At 34.3% G+C, this 18,610-nt stretch overlaps 2 protein-coding genes across 2 annotated transcripts; one reads left to right on the top strand and one right to left on the bottom strand.

The window, feature by feature from the left end:
• The first annotated feature begins 4,067 nt into the window (after positions 1-4,067).
• Positions 4,068-9,806, top strand: LOC122585853 (protein-tyrosine-phosphatase MKP1-like). The gene is made up of 3 exons (XM_043757972.1): positions 4,068-6,603; positions 8,214-8,373; positions 9,653-9,806. Exons 1-2 carry the CDS (start codon positions 4,165-4,167, stop codon positions 8,268-8,270), a joined length of 2,496 nt encoding a protein of 831 aa, XP_043613907.1. The 5' UTR covers positions 4,068-4,164; the 3' UTR covers positions 8,271-8,373; positions 9,653-9,806.
• A 396-nt stretch (positions 9,807-10,202) lies between these two features.
• Positions 10,203-18,239, bottom strand: LOC122589457. The gene is made up of 4 exons (XM_043761753.1): positions 17,577-18,239; positions 13,217-13,786; positions 10,618-11,265; positions 10,203-10,347 (listed from the first exon to the last, which is right to left on the bottom strand). Exons 1-4 carry the CDS (start codon positions 18,237-18,239, stop codon positions 10,258-10,260), a joined length of 1,971 nt encoding a protein of 656 aa, XP_043617688.1. The 3' UTR covers positions 10,203-10,257.
• Between the last annotated feature and the right edge of the window lie 371 nt (positions 18,240-18,610).

Genomic DNA, 18,610 nt, shown 5'->3' with positions numbered 1-18,610 from the left:
AGAAATTAAAGACTATGAAAACATTTTGCTCTAACTTTCCTATATAATTTGTTATTGATTGAATTAATGTTGTCAAATGGAATCATTAAAGTTTGGGATTTGTTTATATACAGAGAGATATATGTTTAATATATAATATAATAAAAAAATATAAAAATCTATCGCCCAAAAAAGCAACATGTCGGACATCCGTAAAGAAACTAAGAAAACCCCGATTCTTCATCAGTGCCGAGATAGAAGGTGTATGGTCGTTAGTCCAGCTAGGATCCGGAGTTGGGGTCAAGCCCAATACGGTGTGCTTGTATAAACAGTATAATAGTATATTACATTTTTAAAATGTGAAAAGGAGCACCACAGTTTTTTATAGTTTAAGAAAAGGGAGAAAGAGAGAAGAGAGAGTACTTGGAAGTGAGGTCGCCAGAGGTGTAAAACAAAGAAAGAACAGAAGATGGTCGTTGTCTGGATTTTTGGTCTTTTAAGATAAGCTTTTTACATTGGCTATTTCTTGTGGATAAGCTTTTTACCAATGGTAAATTTTCATGAATTTAACACCTAACGTGACAATAATGAAAAATGAGAAGCAACACTAAATTATATTAAAACAAGGTCACCAATTGTTCCGTCGCTCTTTTTAAAAAAAAAGTATATTCATGTAGTAATTGTGCATTTGTGCTTCCATCAAGTTGACAAAACAAAAGGAAATTATATATTTCTTTAAACTTGTTCATTCATTTGATAACTAGTAATTACCCACATCTAGTGCATTTGGTCTTTTAAGAGACATTGTTACACTTTGTAGTTCATTTCTTACCATTCTTCTTTCGCTTCTTCATTTGTGGTCCATTGCTCCTTCTCTTTGTTGCCTAATGTTGAATTTGACTCACTGGAGGCGGGTCCTGAATTTGACTATGACAATAATGCATTTTATACCGAGCAGGTTCAAATGATGACATTAACTCTTAAATAAAAAATAATAATAATAGCATTCATTTGTTTCAGGCACACGTACTATTCCCGGTGTTCGATTCATACAAAAAACTTGGTAATTGGGCTTAAAGAACAGGACGGGAGCTTAGTTATGTCTTAGTCAAATGAAGATCAAATACCAACTCAATTGGTGACGTTAATAAAGTGTCTGTAATATATCTGTAATAGTGGTGGAACGCGAGATAGTAGGTCAACTAGACCCATTATAAAGAGTTTTCAGGAATGTGGGAGACATATACAACCATCTGAAAATGAGACGGAATATGGCGGGCGAGAAATTAGGGGAACCTCCAATGCAGGTTACATATATAAAATATATATCTTTTATAATTTACCATGATATGGTATTCGAAACGACCAACGTATACTTTTTTGTTCAACCGTCATAGGTTATGTTCCATATGCTACAAGAACATAAATATTTTTATTTTTTTTCCACAAATAGTAAATCTGGATGGTTGGAGAATCTATTTTTCATACATCCAATACCCATTAAGTTATGACGTGCATTCCCTTGTGTTTGATCAAAGAACCGCACGGTCTTCCGATCGAAACAAGGTGAGGGTTTTGACCGATTCGTTGGCGATTCCCGATCAGTGTAAAGCTTTGTGAAGCTTAACGCCACAAGATCGGGTGTTTGTGTTGGCGATGGACGACTCCGTAGAGTAGACGACCACCTTTGGTGTTCGAGTGAATGCTTAGTATCTCGTAGAAAGAACTCATGCCTATTCGTGAGGGGATACCTCTATTTATAGGGAAAACTTATCTTGGGGGATAAGTTAGGGTTTTAAGGGGATACCCTAATTATTTGGGTACAAGATATGGTAGACATGTTTATGGGATTTACATGCCATATAATAAATATATTATAATAATAAAAGATAAGGAAACTTACCTTTGCTTTAGGAAGAAGAAAATAAGAGATTTTCTCCATATTTAGCGGAGGTCCGTTCTAGCGGATGAGCTCCGTTCCTTACGGAGGTGAGCTCCGTAATTCTGGCAGATTTACCTTCGGAGATAGAGCTCCGGAGGGGTATATCATCACCTTGGAATATCGAAATAAAAGCCACATACAAAATAAACCTATACAACATGTCGTTTGTTGAGATTGTCAATGTGACTTCAACTATCAAGATTTTAGCGTAGCTTATGCATCTGTTACAAATGAACAAGAGGTCAATTATAAATTAGTGTTATAGTGTTTGAAGTCCACACATGGTGAAGGGTTTACTCTACGTGTCGTACTCATTGACTGGGATCTGGCCCTCATGAGAACATGTAAGTCTATTATGTCGGACGCAAAACAGCTACTTTGTAGATTCCACATATGAACCAATATATCAAAATGTCGTGGGATGTACTCAATGAATCTCGCACACTTGCAGAGTACACCGATAATGAAAAATTGTTAAAATCAAAGTTGGAGGATTTACAAAGTATGTGAAATAGACATGAATACTTTTATTTAATTGAACATCTTTCCACACTTGCTAATACACGATTAATTTGTAGATGTTTATAAGTACCTGTAGAATGAGTGGTCGTCGGTCGACCGTGCTCAACATTTGTAGTTCTTTTGTTTTACTGGTTTGCAGTTCAGTAGCACACCTGCTGCAACGACTTCCCATACTCAGCGTCCGCAGTCCACTGAGTTAATTTGAACTTTTGATTTTGAATATTTCATTTGAATGGTTGTTTAATGTCTTATATATGTTATGATACAAGTTTCAATGGTTAATATACAATTTTAAAAAAATAAAAAAAATATTAAAATATTTTGGGGAGTTACACGTTCAGTCCTTATTGTAAAACTCAAAAAAATATACTTTCAATTTAAATTTTCTTAACCAAATATGCTCGAATAGAAGTCTTCCTTGTTATTAATAAGAATACTTACTAGTATAATTTTTTTAACATTCAATCGATATATGACATCAGAGAAAACCTCACCGTATAATGGTGAAACCTTGTACGTATTTTAGACAACGAAATGTTGACTATGAGTCGTTACAAGTATTCCAAAGAAAATTTTCCATGCTCGTTATCCTTGAACATCAAAATCAAAAAATAAAACCATAAGTGCATTTGATTAGTTGCTGTGATCAATAATTAATTAGTAGTATAATTTACTTTTTAAAGGTAATACATAACGACTAAATATTACTAGCCTTATACCCGCGCGATGCAGCGGGGTATTGAAAAAAAACGCTGGTTAAGTAGCGGTACCGTGTTATTACCTGAATGTATGCTTCAACTCAAGTGTTTCTTAGTCCGGCTGAAAGTGCAAACCGCCGTTGTTGTTTTAGAGCGAACGTTTTTTTATGTTGATTGATTATTAAATTCAGTAACGCATGTGTGTTATTTTGGTATACTATGTGAGCAACTTCAAGGAAGGGAAGGGAAAAGATTTTTTTTAAAGGTAGTTTTGGAATTTCAGGGATGAAGTGTTTGATAGTAGTATAAATTAAAAGGGTAAATTAGAGATTTTAAAGGTAGAATGTTAAATTTTTAGAGGATAGTTTGTTTATATAGATAGTATAGATATAGATTAGATATATAGAAAGAAAATTCAAAACATAACGTACACTAATTTCCATTTAAAAAGTTAATAGAACCTTAACTTTCTCATGACCCCAGTTTACTTTTCCGAAAGAAAAAATAAATAGATAAAAATAAAAATAAAAAAAAACTCAAAAGGAAAGTCTAAAACAGAAGGTGCCCTTTTCTTATATTTTAAATTTAATATCAATATATTTATTATTAATATATTAATTAATTAATTAATTAATAATTAATTCCCAAAATCGTATCAAAGAATTGAAATTTTGTTTTTTTATAAGTCCTTCTCACACTCAATCCAGATTTTCTTCATTTCTCCATTTTCCCTCATAAATCTGTAAGTCTTCTTCTGTACACAATTTCAATTACATATACATATAATCGCATGTATGTATATATCATAGTTTTCCAGCTAACAAACCCTAGAAATTACTTGTATTTTATTATTTTGCAAATGGGTGTTACTGATTAATTTTGTGTATGTTTTATGTTATAATTTGTTAATTTTGATTGATTTGCAGGTGAAATTTTGTTATTTATGTAGATATATAGATATAGATATAGATAGAAGATCAGAGAGTGTGGATTTTGAATAAAGTTAGGATCTTTTTTAGTGGGATGGTAGGGAAAGAGGATGAGGGTGGTGAGGGAAGTGGTACGAGTGACGGCTCACGGGCGGTTAATAATAGTAATAGTCTGATTTCGGGTAATAGGAAGATGTATTGGCGGTCGGCTTCTTGGTCGTCGTCTCACGTGCCATTGCCACCACTTGTTCCGGAAAATGTGAAAGATGGTGTGGATGGGAGTGGTGGTGGTGGTTTGAATAGAAGGCGGCCTGGACCGTTAACTCCTAGGTCGAATAGTAAAGGGAGGTCATGTTTGCCTCCGTTGTCCATAGCTAGAAGAAGTTTAGATGAGTGGCCGAGAGCGGGTTCGGATGATGTTGGTGAGTGGCCGATTCCTAGTACACCTAATGGAAGAGACTTGAACAATGGTGAAAGATTGAAACTTGATTTGTCGTCAATTCAAAGAGTTCCGGATAAGAATGGTGGATTCGTGAAAAGAGATAAGATTGCGTTTTTTGATAAGGAGTGTTCCAAGGTTGCTGAACATATTTTTCTTGGTGGTAATGCCGTTGCTAGAGATAAAGATATACTTAAACAACATAAAATTACTCATATATTGAACTGTGTAGGGTTTGTGTGTCCTGAATATTTTAAGGGAAATTTTGTTTATCGAACTTTGTGGTTGCAAGATAGTCCTTCAGAGGATATCACGAGTATATTGTACGATGTTTTTGATTACTTTGAAGATGTTAGAGATCAAGGTGGAAAAGTTTTTGTACATTGTTGTCAAGGAGTCTCTCGGTCAACTTCATTGGTAATTGCTTATCGTATGTGGAGAGAAGGACAGAGCTTTGATGATGCTTTTCAGTATGTAAAGGCAGCTCGAGAGATTGCTGATCCGAATATGGGGTTTGCATGTCAGTTGTTACAATGTCAAAAAAGGGTTCATGCGTTTCCGTTAAGTCCAAGCTCATTACTTAGGTTATATAGAATTGCTCCTCACTCGTCATACGACCCATTACATCTTGTACCAAAAATGTTAAATGTACCTTCTCCAGCTGCTTTGGATTCTAGAGGCGCATTCATTATGCATGTACCTTCAACGATCTTTATCTGGGTGGGTAAGAAATGTGAATCCTTAGTGGAAAAAGATGCAAGAGGTGCTGTTTGTCAGATTGTTCGGTATGAAAAAGTTCAAGGACCTATTGTTGTAGTTAAAGAAGGGGAAGAACCTCCATATTTTTGGGATGCTTTCTCTAGTCTTCTGCCTTTAATGGATAAATCAGGCAATGTGATGGATATTGCTAAGCTCTCTAAAGTTACTCCTGGTGAGAGATTAGTCGACTCATACAATCTTGACTTTGAAGTTATTCAGAAAGCAATCGTTGGTGGGTTTATGCCTCCATTTGCGTCATCTGAGACTAATCAAGAAACACACCTCCCTGCCAGGGAAAGCAGTTGGAGTGTCTTGAGACGTAAGTTTGCACTTGGAAACATGAAGGAATTTGTCTTGGCTTCTAAATCTTCACCATCTAGAGTCTATCCTGATACAGTGCTACTAGGTGCAGACTATCGTTCTAATTCTAACTCTCCATTGAAACCAACTGGTTTCTCTTCAACTTCTTCATTGTTTTCGTCATCATCGCTGTCACCATCATTTTCATCCTCGTCTTCTCCTGATTCCATATCTTCTGATTCAAGCATTAGCTCCAAATGTTATTCGGATTCTCCTGCTGCATCTCCATCATTATCATCATATTCTTTCTCTTCGACTTTATCCACTTTATCAAATTTATCACTTGTTCCAACTAAACTATCTCCCCATTCCATATCTAAAAATTCTGAATTTATTGATGTCAATTTTACTTCGAACTCATGTTCCCAGCCAGTCTTGTCACCAGCAAAAAAGTCTTCACTTTCTATTGCTGAACGCAGAGGTGGCACTCCTAAATGTCTTAAACTACCAATGCTGCCTGATGATTCACAGGGGTGTGTAGCCACTGAATTTAATGAAGATATTGTAATACAAACAAATCAAGGATCTCTTCTTCAAGGTTCTTGTTCTTCATGTTTAAACACTTCAGATGTAGGAGATGTGTTTGACTCCAACCGAACATCTAAAGCTTTACAAGGAAATCGGGCTTTAAAGAGGAAAGAGTCACATAATTTATCTGTGGGGAGTGGATCTTCACATCACAATTTGAAGCAACAAGTAGTGGTACTTGAGTGGCCTAGTTTGGAGAAGGTTATGGAATTTTGTAGTGGTGATATGGATTCTAGCCGCATGTTCATTTTTGTCACTTCTAGCTCGGGTTCACAAAAAGATGGGGAATCTGTTTTATATCTATGGCTGGGAAAAGCTTTTAGGCAGGACTGCATGAATATCCCCAAGACAAACAAAGGACATGCTCAGTCCCCAGCTTTTTCCATCAAGGAACTGTCTAACAACGTTCTCTCTGAAATTGGATTGTCAAACGACACTCAAGTTAAGGTACATTGATTTATGAAAGTTGTCTACTTACTAACACAAAGAGGTGGCAACCCGGGTGGGTCGAGTAAGTAGTAACATGTTAATTGTAAAAGGGGTACCTTTTGTTGTTGGTTAATACTGGTCTGGTTAGGTTAGTACGAGACTAAATAGCTTTCTTTTTTGTTTGGTTTTTATATCTTGTATTAAATAAATTGCGAACACATTATCACATCAATAGTGATCTCTTATTTATTTATTTATTTTTTTTTTTTTGTGGTAGTAGAACTAAAAATGACCTTTTATGCATAGATATGAAGATAGATGACCTTTTATGCATTTATACTACACATTGGGTGACACTTAACCGAGTTGATATGTATTTTAAGTAGACCCTTATTTTATTTCATCCATTTCTCCTATCAAAGACAAAACATAAAGTGAATTGACCCATTCATTACTAAATGAGTCACATTTGCCACCTCTACTATCCAGTATCTAATTAAGGTTTCAGTTTGTTTTTGCTGTATATAGGTTTATGTTTAATGTTGTCTAGTTAGTATAAAATATCATTTCTCATAGACATATGATGTATATTAGTATTTTACCTTAAGAATACATAAATTTGAATATCACATAGTTTCACATAGTTAATTAGGGTTTCTCAACTATCAGTTAAATCTATAAAGTACTCAGCAGTAACATCAATCAGGAGCGATCTTGTAGACCCAAATGGTGATGTTGATAGTATGGATACTTTAGAATAAGGATTATCAATACGAGAAGCGTCCATATTTCATGGGACATCCTAACCGGTAATCGTTGCAAAATTTTGGAACAGAGTATTTTATATATACGTAATTCCTTATTTTATATCTCTATAGACTATAGAGTTTCTTCTTGCTCATGATTAAAGAAACGTTATAAGTGGTGCCGATAGATACAGTATGCTTCCGTTATGTAATAAAATTTTTAATTCTCCAACATAGTTTACATGTTACTGGATGGGTTTTTTCTTTTTTCAGTACTCCTTGTATTTACATTACGTCTATCATCTGTAAAAGCAAAGTAGTTTAGTTCACTAATTTGTAGAATTAGTGATTATGTTTTTAACTTGAATGGAGAGTGCTGCTGTTTAATATCTAGTATTGAAAATGTGAGTTATCAAATAGCTCGTTTGTATAGTATAGAATATAATATCTTTTTCAATGAGAGTTTTATTTATCATTTTTTTCTTGACACTTTTTTTTCTATTTGCATGTGGTTACATGGCATGCATGTATGTGATAATCCCTATATTTTATGCTTGTTAATTTCTCGAACCATATTAATTCCCTATACATTGCAAGCAAACCCATGTTCTTGTGAAAATGCAAATTAAGAAACTCCCCTCTTTTCAGAAAGAGCAACTTTATGGAAAACGGTTCAATATGATGGTTATCTTTGTCTATATAGATTTCCACCATTTTTTGAAAAGTCAGTGTGTTAGTATATTCTTTCGTAGTATAGTGTTTCTTTTCTCATTTTCTTGAAAACGTGCTTAGCTTGCAATGAAATGTCAGTAATTGAACTTTCGGTTAATCTATATGGCCAATTGTCTAATTATCTTCCTCAATTACATAACATGTGACCAGGTTGTTAAGCAAGATGAAGAACCTTCAGAGTTCGTTGCATTACTGAGATCTTTGTAGCTCTGGTGTAGATGTGTAATTAAATGTCATGCACCTTTCCTAACTCTCCCCTGTTTCTCTTCGACAACATTCCTGCAAACAATGCTGGGAAGAAAACGTTGAGGTATTGTGGCAATCCCTGGTGCTTTAAAATTAATACTTGTGCTTAGTTCTCTCCAGTAATTCTTGTGCTTAGTTCTCTCTAGTAACTCCCTTTTTCATTGAATGAAACAATTAATACTTATTATCAGTTGATCTATATCTATACTACTATATAAAAATTATAAACCCATGTTGAAAGTTTAGAAAAAATGGGACATGCGAATTGACCAAAATACCATTAATGAATTAAATTACCATCAACCCTTAATATTAAACTACACCATTTGTCCATCATATTATAAAATATCTCTACTTACCCCCTTTAAATCAAATACCTTTACCTACACCAATTGATGCCGCCACCACCACCATCACCATCACCATCCGACGCCGTCATCACACCACCTGACCGTAATCACCGGCTCGCTGTCGCATTGCGCGGGTACCATGCTCGTTAATGTTAATTATTATCTCTATTGGGTTGAATATATCAATAAACAAATCAGCCTGTAAGCATATGGTGAACAACGTAAACAGGCTGAAAATGACCAACAATGAATTTATAATGCTCAATACCTTATAACATCTCTAGTAAGTTACAATACGAGTTACTTGAGAAAAAATTGTTTAAAATATCTGGACATAAGTTGTCTTGTTTTAGATGGTTTCAGTGAGGTTGATTATTGATTATCTTAGGTCATAGTCATGAAATGAAATCTGGACCTCCATCCAATTCCCAGATTTAGCAGTTTACTAAGAACTGCCGCTTTGCATAGAGGCACATTTGGAATGATACAACAGTGGTGGGGATATTTATTATCAGAGCATAGCATTATTAGCTTTCTATTATCTATTAAATTATCATATGTTTTCACCTTGAAATTTCATCATATATCCTCAAACAATAAACAGTTTATTTGATCCCTTGGTAGAGGGGATTGATGTAACTGTTTATCCGATCAACTTGGACTTTTGGGCCAGTTATGTTACTGTTTAAATGGTTTACTGTATTGGCTTTCCAGAATCCAAATTCATGTTTGAAACCAAGTGCGTTATTATGTACATATAAGGGACCAAACATGTGAATGTATCTGACCGGCTCCCATTTTAGCTATTTTTTGTATTTGGTACATCTTAGATCCGACAACCCGATACGAGTCATATGACCCATTCATAAGTAAATTGACAAATAAGTTTTCTTGCACTTGTATGATCATTTCATTTTTCAATTTTCAAGTTTATGTTATTTCTAGTCTTTACATATCTAAAGGTTTTAATCTTCATTTCTTTCTTTTTGGCAGAATGTATCAAAGTTTCAGTTGCAGACGCGCAAACCATGTTGGACGCGTGTGGTACCATTTGTTTTCTAACCTTGACACATTGGTTGTATATCTGCATGCTAAACAGCTTTATATAACCCTAATTAATGGAATAGATTTACTGAAGATTTGCTCATTATGCATTTGTGCTTAATAAGTATTTTTCTTATGCCCATAGCAACTCTAGATGCAAAGCAACTCATGTAGGTTTTAACCTGGCACTCAGTCATTTATTGGTCTAAGGTGTGTGATTATTGACCATTGTAGAAATGTAGAGGTGGCAAAGTGGGTGGGTCCGGCAGGTTGCATAAGGGTGGGTGGGTGTATCGATTATACAAAAAGATTTTTTAACCGGGGGGGGGGGGGGGGGGGGGGTCTGTATAACTTATTGAGTTCCCATACATTTAGTATTGATAACTGTTTATTTTTCATGGATTGACGATAAATTTATGGTACATTGGCATTCAGATACCTATAGTGTGCATGCATCTGTTATGTAATTAAGTGACAACATAGCATGCCAATTGGAGGGTTACTGAATTTGCATACAACAAACTTTTACTTGTCAAGTTTTTACAGTAGCTGGCTTAAACAATATTGATGTGGTCTTCAGAGTCTAGAAATACACTAGTCAGTACATTCTTGCATTCCATGGAGGCCTTGAGTAGCTTTAAACCCTGCACACACACTTTGATTTCAGCTTTTGACTTTTGGATATAATGGTGCTTACTCTACTAGGTCAGAATGCTTAAAGTATTTGTATTTTTCATATGGTACAATCACCGTAGGCATCTGAAGTGATATCAGAAGACTTCTTAAACTTTCCCTCAATCCCCCATCATTTGTTCATTTTTTAATGCTAGGAAAAAAGAGGCAGTAGTTTCTTTTATGGTGGAAATAAAAATCCATAATACAATTAAAAAAAAAAAACATCAATCAATACAAACCTCTGACACCCCGAATTGGACCTCCTTTTCTTCAAGAACACCAACATCTTTAATACTCATCTGGTTGAGCAAAGTTATTGTAGAAATGGTGGACATGGGTTTTACAGTCAGATCATCCATGACCATATAAGTTACCACTTCTTTCACAAATCCAACTTCTCCAACCATTGTAGTAGCCGTACCTTTAGCCGTCTCTGTTGGGACCTGTGCCATTTCCTCCGACATAGCCCAGCGGCAGTTAGGACACAGAGTCTTTGGGTCATTAGTGACATATTTGCATCTATTGGGGCATCTATAAAACTTTGTTTCAGTTGGAGGATCTTTGGAAATCAAGAGCAAATCTTGATTCGGAACATAAGTTGATTGCGGGTTCAAAACAGTCTCTTTGGTCTTGCTTTGTAGTATATACATGCCGTTTAGGTTTTCAATGCTCTGATAAAGATCTCCTAGGCTTCCTGATAACGGTTCTTTTGCTAAAAGTTTCGTGATAGCACCGATAGGTAATGTGAGTATGTAAAAGAGAAAATCAACAAAGTCTTTGTTTGCTTCAGCAAACATGATTTTCTTATCTCTTTTATTAACTAAAAGCTTCAAGGTTATCACTGAATTTGTCATCCTTTTAGGATTATGATTTTGCCCGTCGGTTTTTAAACAATGAAATGATGGAATTCAGAAGTTGTAAAGAGAAATATGTTTTTAGTCTTTATTAATGGATGGATTTATGCTTTTCTTTTGGGCATACAAGTATACAACTTCATTTGTGCAAAGAATGTATGCTTTTCTTTTGTCCTATGTTTCTTTGCTTTCTTATGAAAAATTGGCAAACCTCATGGTTTGTTCTTTTTTGTTCCCGAGATATTATAATGATTCACAAGCTAGTAAGTAGGTATTACTAGATCAGAAACTTCTTTTTTTCCCATTTACAAAGATGGGCTAATTGTGCAGGAAACATGGCTTGGGTAGCGGGTTTAAACGAACTGGGTTATAAATTAATCTTTGTGCTAATTTTCTAAATCATATGACAATCTTAATTGTTATGTCTCATATTTGTAAACAGTTTATGCATTTAAATTTTCGGTAGATGTTGATAATATTGATTTTTGTCAATGAAAGCCATCTAAAGTGGGTGAGGTATCGGGTTCGTAGTGAACTTTTTTTCTTTTATAATGGTGAGTTGATATTTGTGACAAACTTATTAAGGATCCCAATTCTCAAAGTTTTTAGCAAAAGGGAGTTTGTACACTTAGTCACAACTTTTAGTTGATTTAATAAAATATACACTTTATATAGCAAATTAAACAATCTATATAAAAATTCATAAAGCAGAGATGCGAGAAATGAATCAATATTTGGGGTACATATATATCAAATTCCTATAACAAAATGAAAGAATATATAGCATTCTCACCACCATATAAGTAGGGTCTCAAATGCTTACAATGATAGTAAGACAATGGATAGAGATGCTCTAAAGTTGTTTTCAACTTCATAAGTGAAGTTGAGAATATCTTGACCTTTGATTTTAATCCAATGGTCCAAATGCCAACTTTAACTATGAAGTTGAGTTTTAACTTTAGAGGATCTCAATCCGTAGACGATGGAGTGTCAAACTGTTAATTTTGGGTTTGGGTAATTATATAATCGTTAATGGCAATGGTTAAAACAAACATCATGTAACATTCTCCCCAATACTCTGATAGTTCTAGAATCCAAATTAAATTGAGGAATTAAATCAAATGCCTTATAGGGCTTGAAATTATCAAAGACCTAACTGGAATGCAAGAACATATTTACCCGCGTATTCCTGGATTAAGAAATAAATTTCTGAAGACCAAGTCGAATTTGGTCAAGCCACACGCCATAATTCAACAACACTATGTTGTAATATATACATGTGATTTGATAATGACAAAGCAATTTCTTGGTCAAGAAACTGATTTTTTTTAGTTACAATACAACAAAACTTGTTTGTACACGCAGAACGGATTCAAAATGATCATCAACCAAAATACTTGCATCCAAATTAAGAAGGTTTATCAAGATCTAGATAACTAGATTAGACTGAGTTTCTCTAAAGCAAACAAAAACAGAACTCATTAAGATGTTCATTTCCAAAAGTTGACAGAGCATTTCATACCACGTCCTTTAGACCGTAAGTGGAGTTTCATCCTGATGAGCAAGGAAGACATCAGTCAGCACTTTCTTAGAACACAGAGCATGCTTCAATAGTTCCAACCCCTACACATCAACCAGAACAAGTAGTGTGTTTGCCTTTAGACGACACAGATCAAATGAATGACGTAAAGATCAAATGAATGAAGGCATAGATCATATAGTTAAACCACTACATGGATCAAATGAATTGTGTATACACAGATCAAATAAACGACACAAATAATCAAAGGATCGTGATTGGCCTTTATAATTCTCTTTTTACCTTAATTTGGCCTTTGTAATTCTCTTTATAATTCTGTTTTTAATTCCCTGTATTCTTTTTAATAATCGCCATTAACTCTTGTGTATACACAGATCAAATAAACGACGCAAATTTGACCTTAATTTGGCCATGTATGTATGTATGTATGTATGTATATGTTACCTCATTCATGCCAAGATAAACAACTTTTTCTTCTAAATCACCGACTTCTTTGATATTAAACTTGTTCATGAGCAAAGTAATGCTAGACATAGTAGAGATTGGTTCAACAACCAAATCATCCATTACCATGTATGTTGCCACTCCCTTCACGAATCCACCCACACTAGTGTCTGGACCACGACCCGATGCCGTCGGTTCGGGAACATACATAGTGACAACCTTACACATTACCTTTTTACAATATGAACAACGTGCACCAGAAGTTGGAGACAAAATGGGGTTGCTGCAATCCCAACACGTGATAAATTTGGTTTCAGTGGTTGGTGGAGTTGAGGAACATTGCTCAGGTGGCAAAAGAGGAGCTTGATGAGATGAAAGGGAAGTGTTAAATACATCTTTTGGTAGGTTGGATTGCATATTGGTTAGATTGAATACACTAAAGCAAAGATTACTCAAACAACCACCTACCATGCCTTGGTTGTTTATGAGTTTGATAACGGTACCGATCGGTAAAGTGAGAAGGGAGAAAAGGAAGTCAATGAAATCCTTACCTGCTTCAGCGAACAACACCTTTTTTCCATTTTTGTCGATTATTAGTTTTAGTGTTACTTTTGATGATGATGAAGCCATTTGGTTGATTAATGCCGAGGGAATGCTAGCTAGTATTTTAGACTTGCTTTTGAGTACATGAATGTGATATATATAGTATATAGAAATACTAAGTCAAATGGAAATAAGAAATAGGGTAGCTGGATATGATTAAAAGGCAGGCTGATCAGTTTGACAAGATATGAAACAGGGTCTTGAGCCTTGTGCACGTCACTTCCATTGTTCCATAATTGCCTCCAGAGATGCACACCTGTGCCGGGCTAAATATACCCTGAGTTGATACGCGGGCTTAAAAAACCGGCCCTTAAATGAAAGAAATATAAATTGAATGTAATTTTTCTATATATTGTTTAAAAAAACAAAGAAAATAAGCGTGATAAAAACAAAAAATAAATTTAAATCACAAATGAGAAAGTGCGATAAAAAACAAAATAGTGGTACATAAATGTACGTATCGGATATCACAACAAAAAAGTTGCAATGTATCGGTTGAAAACCTAAAAGAGTAAAAATGTGCAAAAAACCAATAAGTAACTTGTGTTTAAAAACCTGAACAGGATGCGATGTAAAAACATCTTAAAAGTAGTTGAGGATGTGCGATGGATGAATAGTAACTTGTCTGCTCACTTAGGCGAATTATCATTCATCCGTTCATTCCCTTAATATTATATATAATTACTAGGTGCATTCATTTTGGTAAAAAATAACTTGATTCTTAAGTATGGGTCATTGACCCCTTACTAGATAATAAAGGATACTTGCATGATGCAACATTGTAATAGTGACGATGAGGGGTCATAGTGGCGCTGTAATTATGTGTTTGATGTGTTATGGATGATTTTTTTTTGAACGGCATGTGTTAGGGATGATTAGAGATATTTTGAAAATGTCTAAAAAAAAAGGTATAATTTGCTTTGTATTATATACATGTCGTTTAGGTTTCTGATGCTCTGATAAAGGTCTCCTAGGCTGCGTGATAACGTCTCTTTTGCTAAAAGTTTCGTGATAGCACCAATTGGTAGTGCGAGTATGTAAAAGAGAAAATCAACGAAATCTTTGTTTGCTTCAGCAAAGACGATTTTGTGATCTCTTTTATTAACCAAAAGCTTCATGGTCATCATGGAATCTGTCATCGTTATCAGGGGTGTAAGAAATGAACCGAAAAACCGGTCCAAACCGAGTGATCCGAAACCGAAAAAACCGAAACCCGAAAAAACCGAAAACATAAAAACCGAAGTGTAACGGTTCGGTTACGGTTTTCAATTTTCATTACCCGCGGTTAACCGAACCGAATTTTGATATATACCTACATATAATCATATATGTATATTTACACATATATGTATTCCATAAATACATCATTTACATATCTCTTTAGCTAAATTTTTGTATTTGTTGTCTAAGATATTAACAATTTTACTCACTTTCTTTCACAATCTATAATTAATTTTGAATATTATAAGTAATTTTTTTATATATATACTCTTTTTAAGAAAAGTTGTTAACGTTGTTTAAGATATTTATCAAAAACATTAGTAATATCATATAAAAGACATTTTGAATAGTAAATCATGATACTCTTAGATAGAAACTTGCATTGTATAATTAAAACGTTAGAAAAAAGTAATTCACAATTAGATAAAATGTATATTTATTTATAGAACAAAATATTAATGTAGTTAAATAACTATTATATATAAAAAAAATTAATTAATGCAATGTAAATTGACTATTGTAATTAAAACTTAAACTTTATATTAGCATAACTTTAATATATGGTTAACCGAAAATAAAACCGAAATTAACCGACTTTTTCGGGTAACCGAACTTAACGGTTCAAAATTTCTAACCAACCGAACCGAAACCCGAAAAACGGTTCGAAATTTCTAGCTAACCGAACCGAACTGTTTACAACCCTAATCGTTATATATAGGTCTTTGATTTTCGTAGCTTACCCTATCGGTTTTTAAACAATGAAATGTTGAATTGAGAAGTTGTAAAGGGAAAACATGTTTACGTCTTGATTTATGAATGGATTTATGCTTTTCTTTTGGTGATACAACTGCAAAGAATGTATGCCTTTCTTTTCTCCTATGTTTCCCTGCATCCTTTGTTATGTAACTTCAAAACGCTCTTGTCGGCCTTTTGATGTAATTAAAGATCAAGGTTTAATTTTTGGCAATTTGACATTGGTAGTTTAGTATTATTAAAAATAGAATAGATTTGCCGTTAAAAAAACACTATATTAATGGACAAAATGGTTAAAACAAACATTCTTGACCTTGCTGCTAAAATATGAAAAAATAAAAAAACAACATTCTTGACCCTATAGTCTGATAGTTCCAGAATCCAAATTAAATTGAGGAACTATATCAAAATGCCTTGTTGGGCTTGAAATTATCAAAGTCCTAACTGAAATGCAAGAACATATTTACTCATGTATATAGGGGGTTTGTTATTGAGATTGCAAAACAGATTTTGCGTTTTCAAAATAGATTATGCGTTTTCAAAACTGCGTTTTGAAAAAGCAGGTAGGTACATGCTTCTTTAAAACTGCGTTTTCATAGCAGATAATCACTTTTTTACACAAACACTTTTTCAGATTATCTGCGTTTTACAGACGTAATAATCAGATAATCAATTCAAAACGTATTCCCAAACACCCTCCTATTCCTACATTCAGAAATAGATTTCTGATGACCAAGTCGAATTTGGTCAAGCCACACGCTATAATTCAACAACGCTATGCCGTAATAATACAGGACTAATACGCCATTGCATGCAGAAAAAAACGATATTGCTATACAAAAATAGCACATCTTGAAATTCCTAACAATAAAATGCACTAGGAAGTGAACCAAATTTAATTAAAAACAGGACTTTTGCATCTGATTGGATACCACATAAGCACATGCTTTTAGTTAGGAGACTGGTTTTTAACTTTGATAGCGCGTACAGAACCCATTTTGTACACGCAAAAAAAGGATATAATTCAAAATGATAATCAGCCAAATACTTGGCATCTAAAGGAGGTTTATCCAGAGCCAGATAACATATATAGATTAGACTGGATTTCTCTGAAGCAAACAAAAGCAGAGTCGCTAAAATGTTCATTTCCACAAGTTCAGAACCATCACGTACCATATCCTTTAGAGCTTGGCAAGGAAGACATCAGTCAATACTTTCTTAGAACACAAAGCATGCTTCAATAGTTCCAAGCCCTGCATATCAAAACAACATTCAAATTTTTTTGTGTTATGAGGTTTTTGGCTAAACAAGATTATCCTGTATTAAAAATATAGATACATAGGCTTAACACATTTATCTATTTATTTTTTTGCAATTTTTAATTCTCTTCTAGGATACTTTATTTAAAAAATTTATATCGTAATATCATTTTACTATTAACTAAACACAATAAATAATGTTAAAACACAATCATCCTATCCCTTCTCACATATGGCCATAAAGATATTAAATAAAAAAAGTATATGGGCAGAGTTTGAAATACTACATAAAACATTGTTTATCATTCAAGTAGCATTTTCATATATCATTATATATAGAACAAATAAAGATCGTTATCAACATACACAACCCGTAGTGAGTTAACTAATAGAGATCATATTATCAACAAAAACATGCATTGTAAGTGACTAAGTGTAATATAAAAACTCGTTAAACAAAAGTAATAACAGATCGATGATAAGAGACCACATATGTATATGATATGATATGATGTGTTAATTACCTCATCCATGCCTAAGTGAACAACTTTTTCCTCTAAAGCACCGACTTCCTTGATGTTAAACTTGTTGAGCATAGTAATGCTAGATATAGTAGACATTGGAGCAATAACCAGGTCATCCATCACCATGTACGTCACCACCCCCTTCACAAATCCACCTGCCACCTCACCAATGTTAGTAGTAGCAGCAGCCGGAACAGAAGCTGCCGAGGACGGTTTCGGAACATACATAGTGACCAAGGTAGACATTGCGTTGCGACAATAAGGACACTGTGTACCAGATATTGGCGAAAGAAGGGCGCTGTTGCATCCCGCACACTTGTAAAATAATTTGGTTTCAGTGGTTGGTGGAGATGAAGAAGTATCGTCAAGTTGCAAAAGAGGGACTTGATGAGATGAAAGGGAGGACTTGGGTTTTAAGACCACGTCTTTTTGTTGGTTGGGTTGCATGTAATCATTGCTTAGATCGGATACACTTTGGTAAAGATTACCTAAACAGCCTACCATGCCTTTGCTGTTTAAGATATTGATAACGGTACCGATCGGTAAAGTGAGAATGGAGAAGAGGAAATCGATGAAATCCTTACCTGCTTCAGCGAACAACACCTTTTTCCCTTTTTTGTCTATCAGTAGTTTCAGTGTGACTTTTGATGATGATGAAGCCATTTGGTTTGGTTGGTGAATGCCAAAAGAAATACTTTGAACTATGTCTACAGTAGTATATTAGACTTGGTTTGCATGTGTTCATGAAGATGAGATACAAAGTCAAATATATGGAAATATAAAGGGAAAGTGGAAGGCTGAGTTTGACAAGATATGGGACAGAGTCTTGAGCCTTGTGCACGTCACTTCCATGGATATGATGCCTCCCAACACGCACACCGGTCCAGGCTAAAATAATTCTCATAAAAATATCTTATTTTAGAAAAATATGATAAATTCTTTTTTTTTAAAGGCCGTAATACGGAGTATATATTATCAACAAAAAAAAAATGCTATCTTGTTGCTAGAAAGTTACAAATGTAAATAGTATACAT

Source organism: Erigeron canadensis, chromosome 1 (genome assembly GCF_010389155.1).
Source record: "Erigeron canadensis isolate Cc75 chromosome 1, C_canadensis_v1, whole genome shotgun sequence".
NCBI classification, from domain to species: domain Eukaryota; kingdom Viridiplantae; phylum Streptophyta; class Magnoliopsida; order Asterales; family Asteraceae; genus Erigeron; species Erigeron canadensis.
This window is presented reverse-complemented; position numbering and strand designations above follow the sequence as displayed.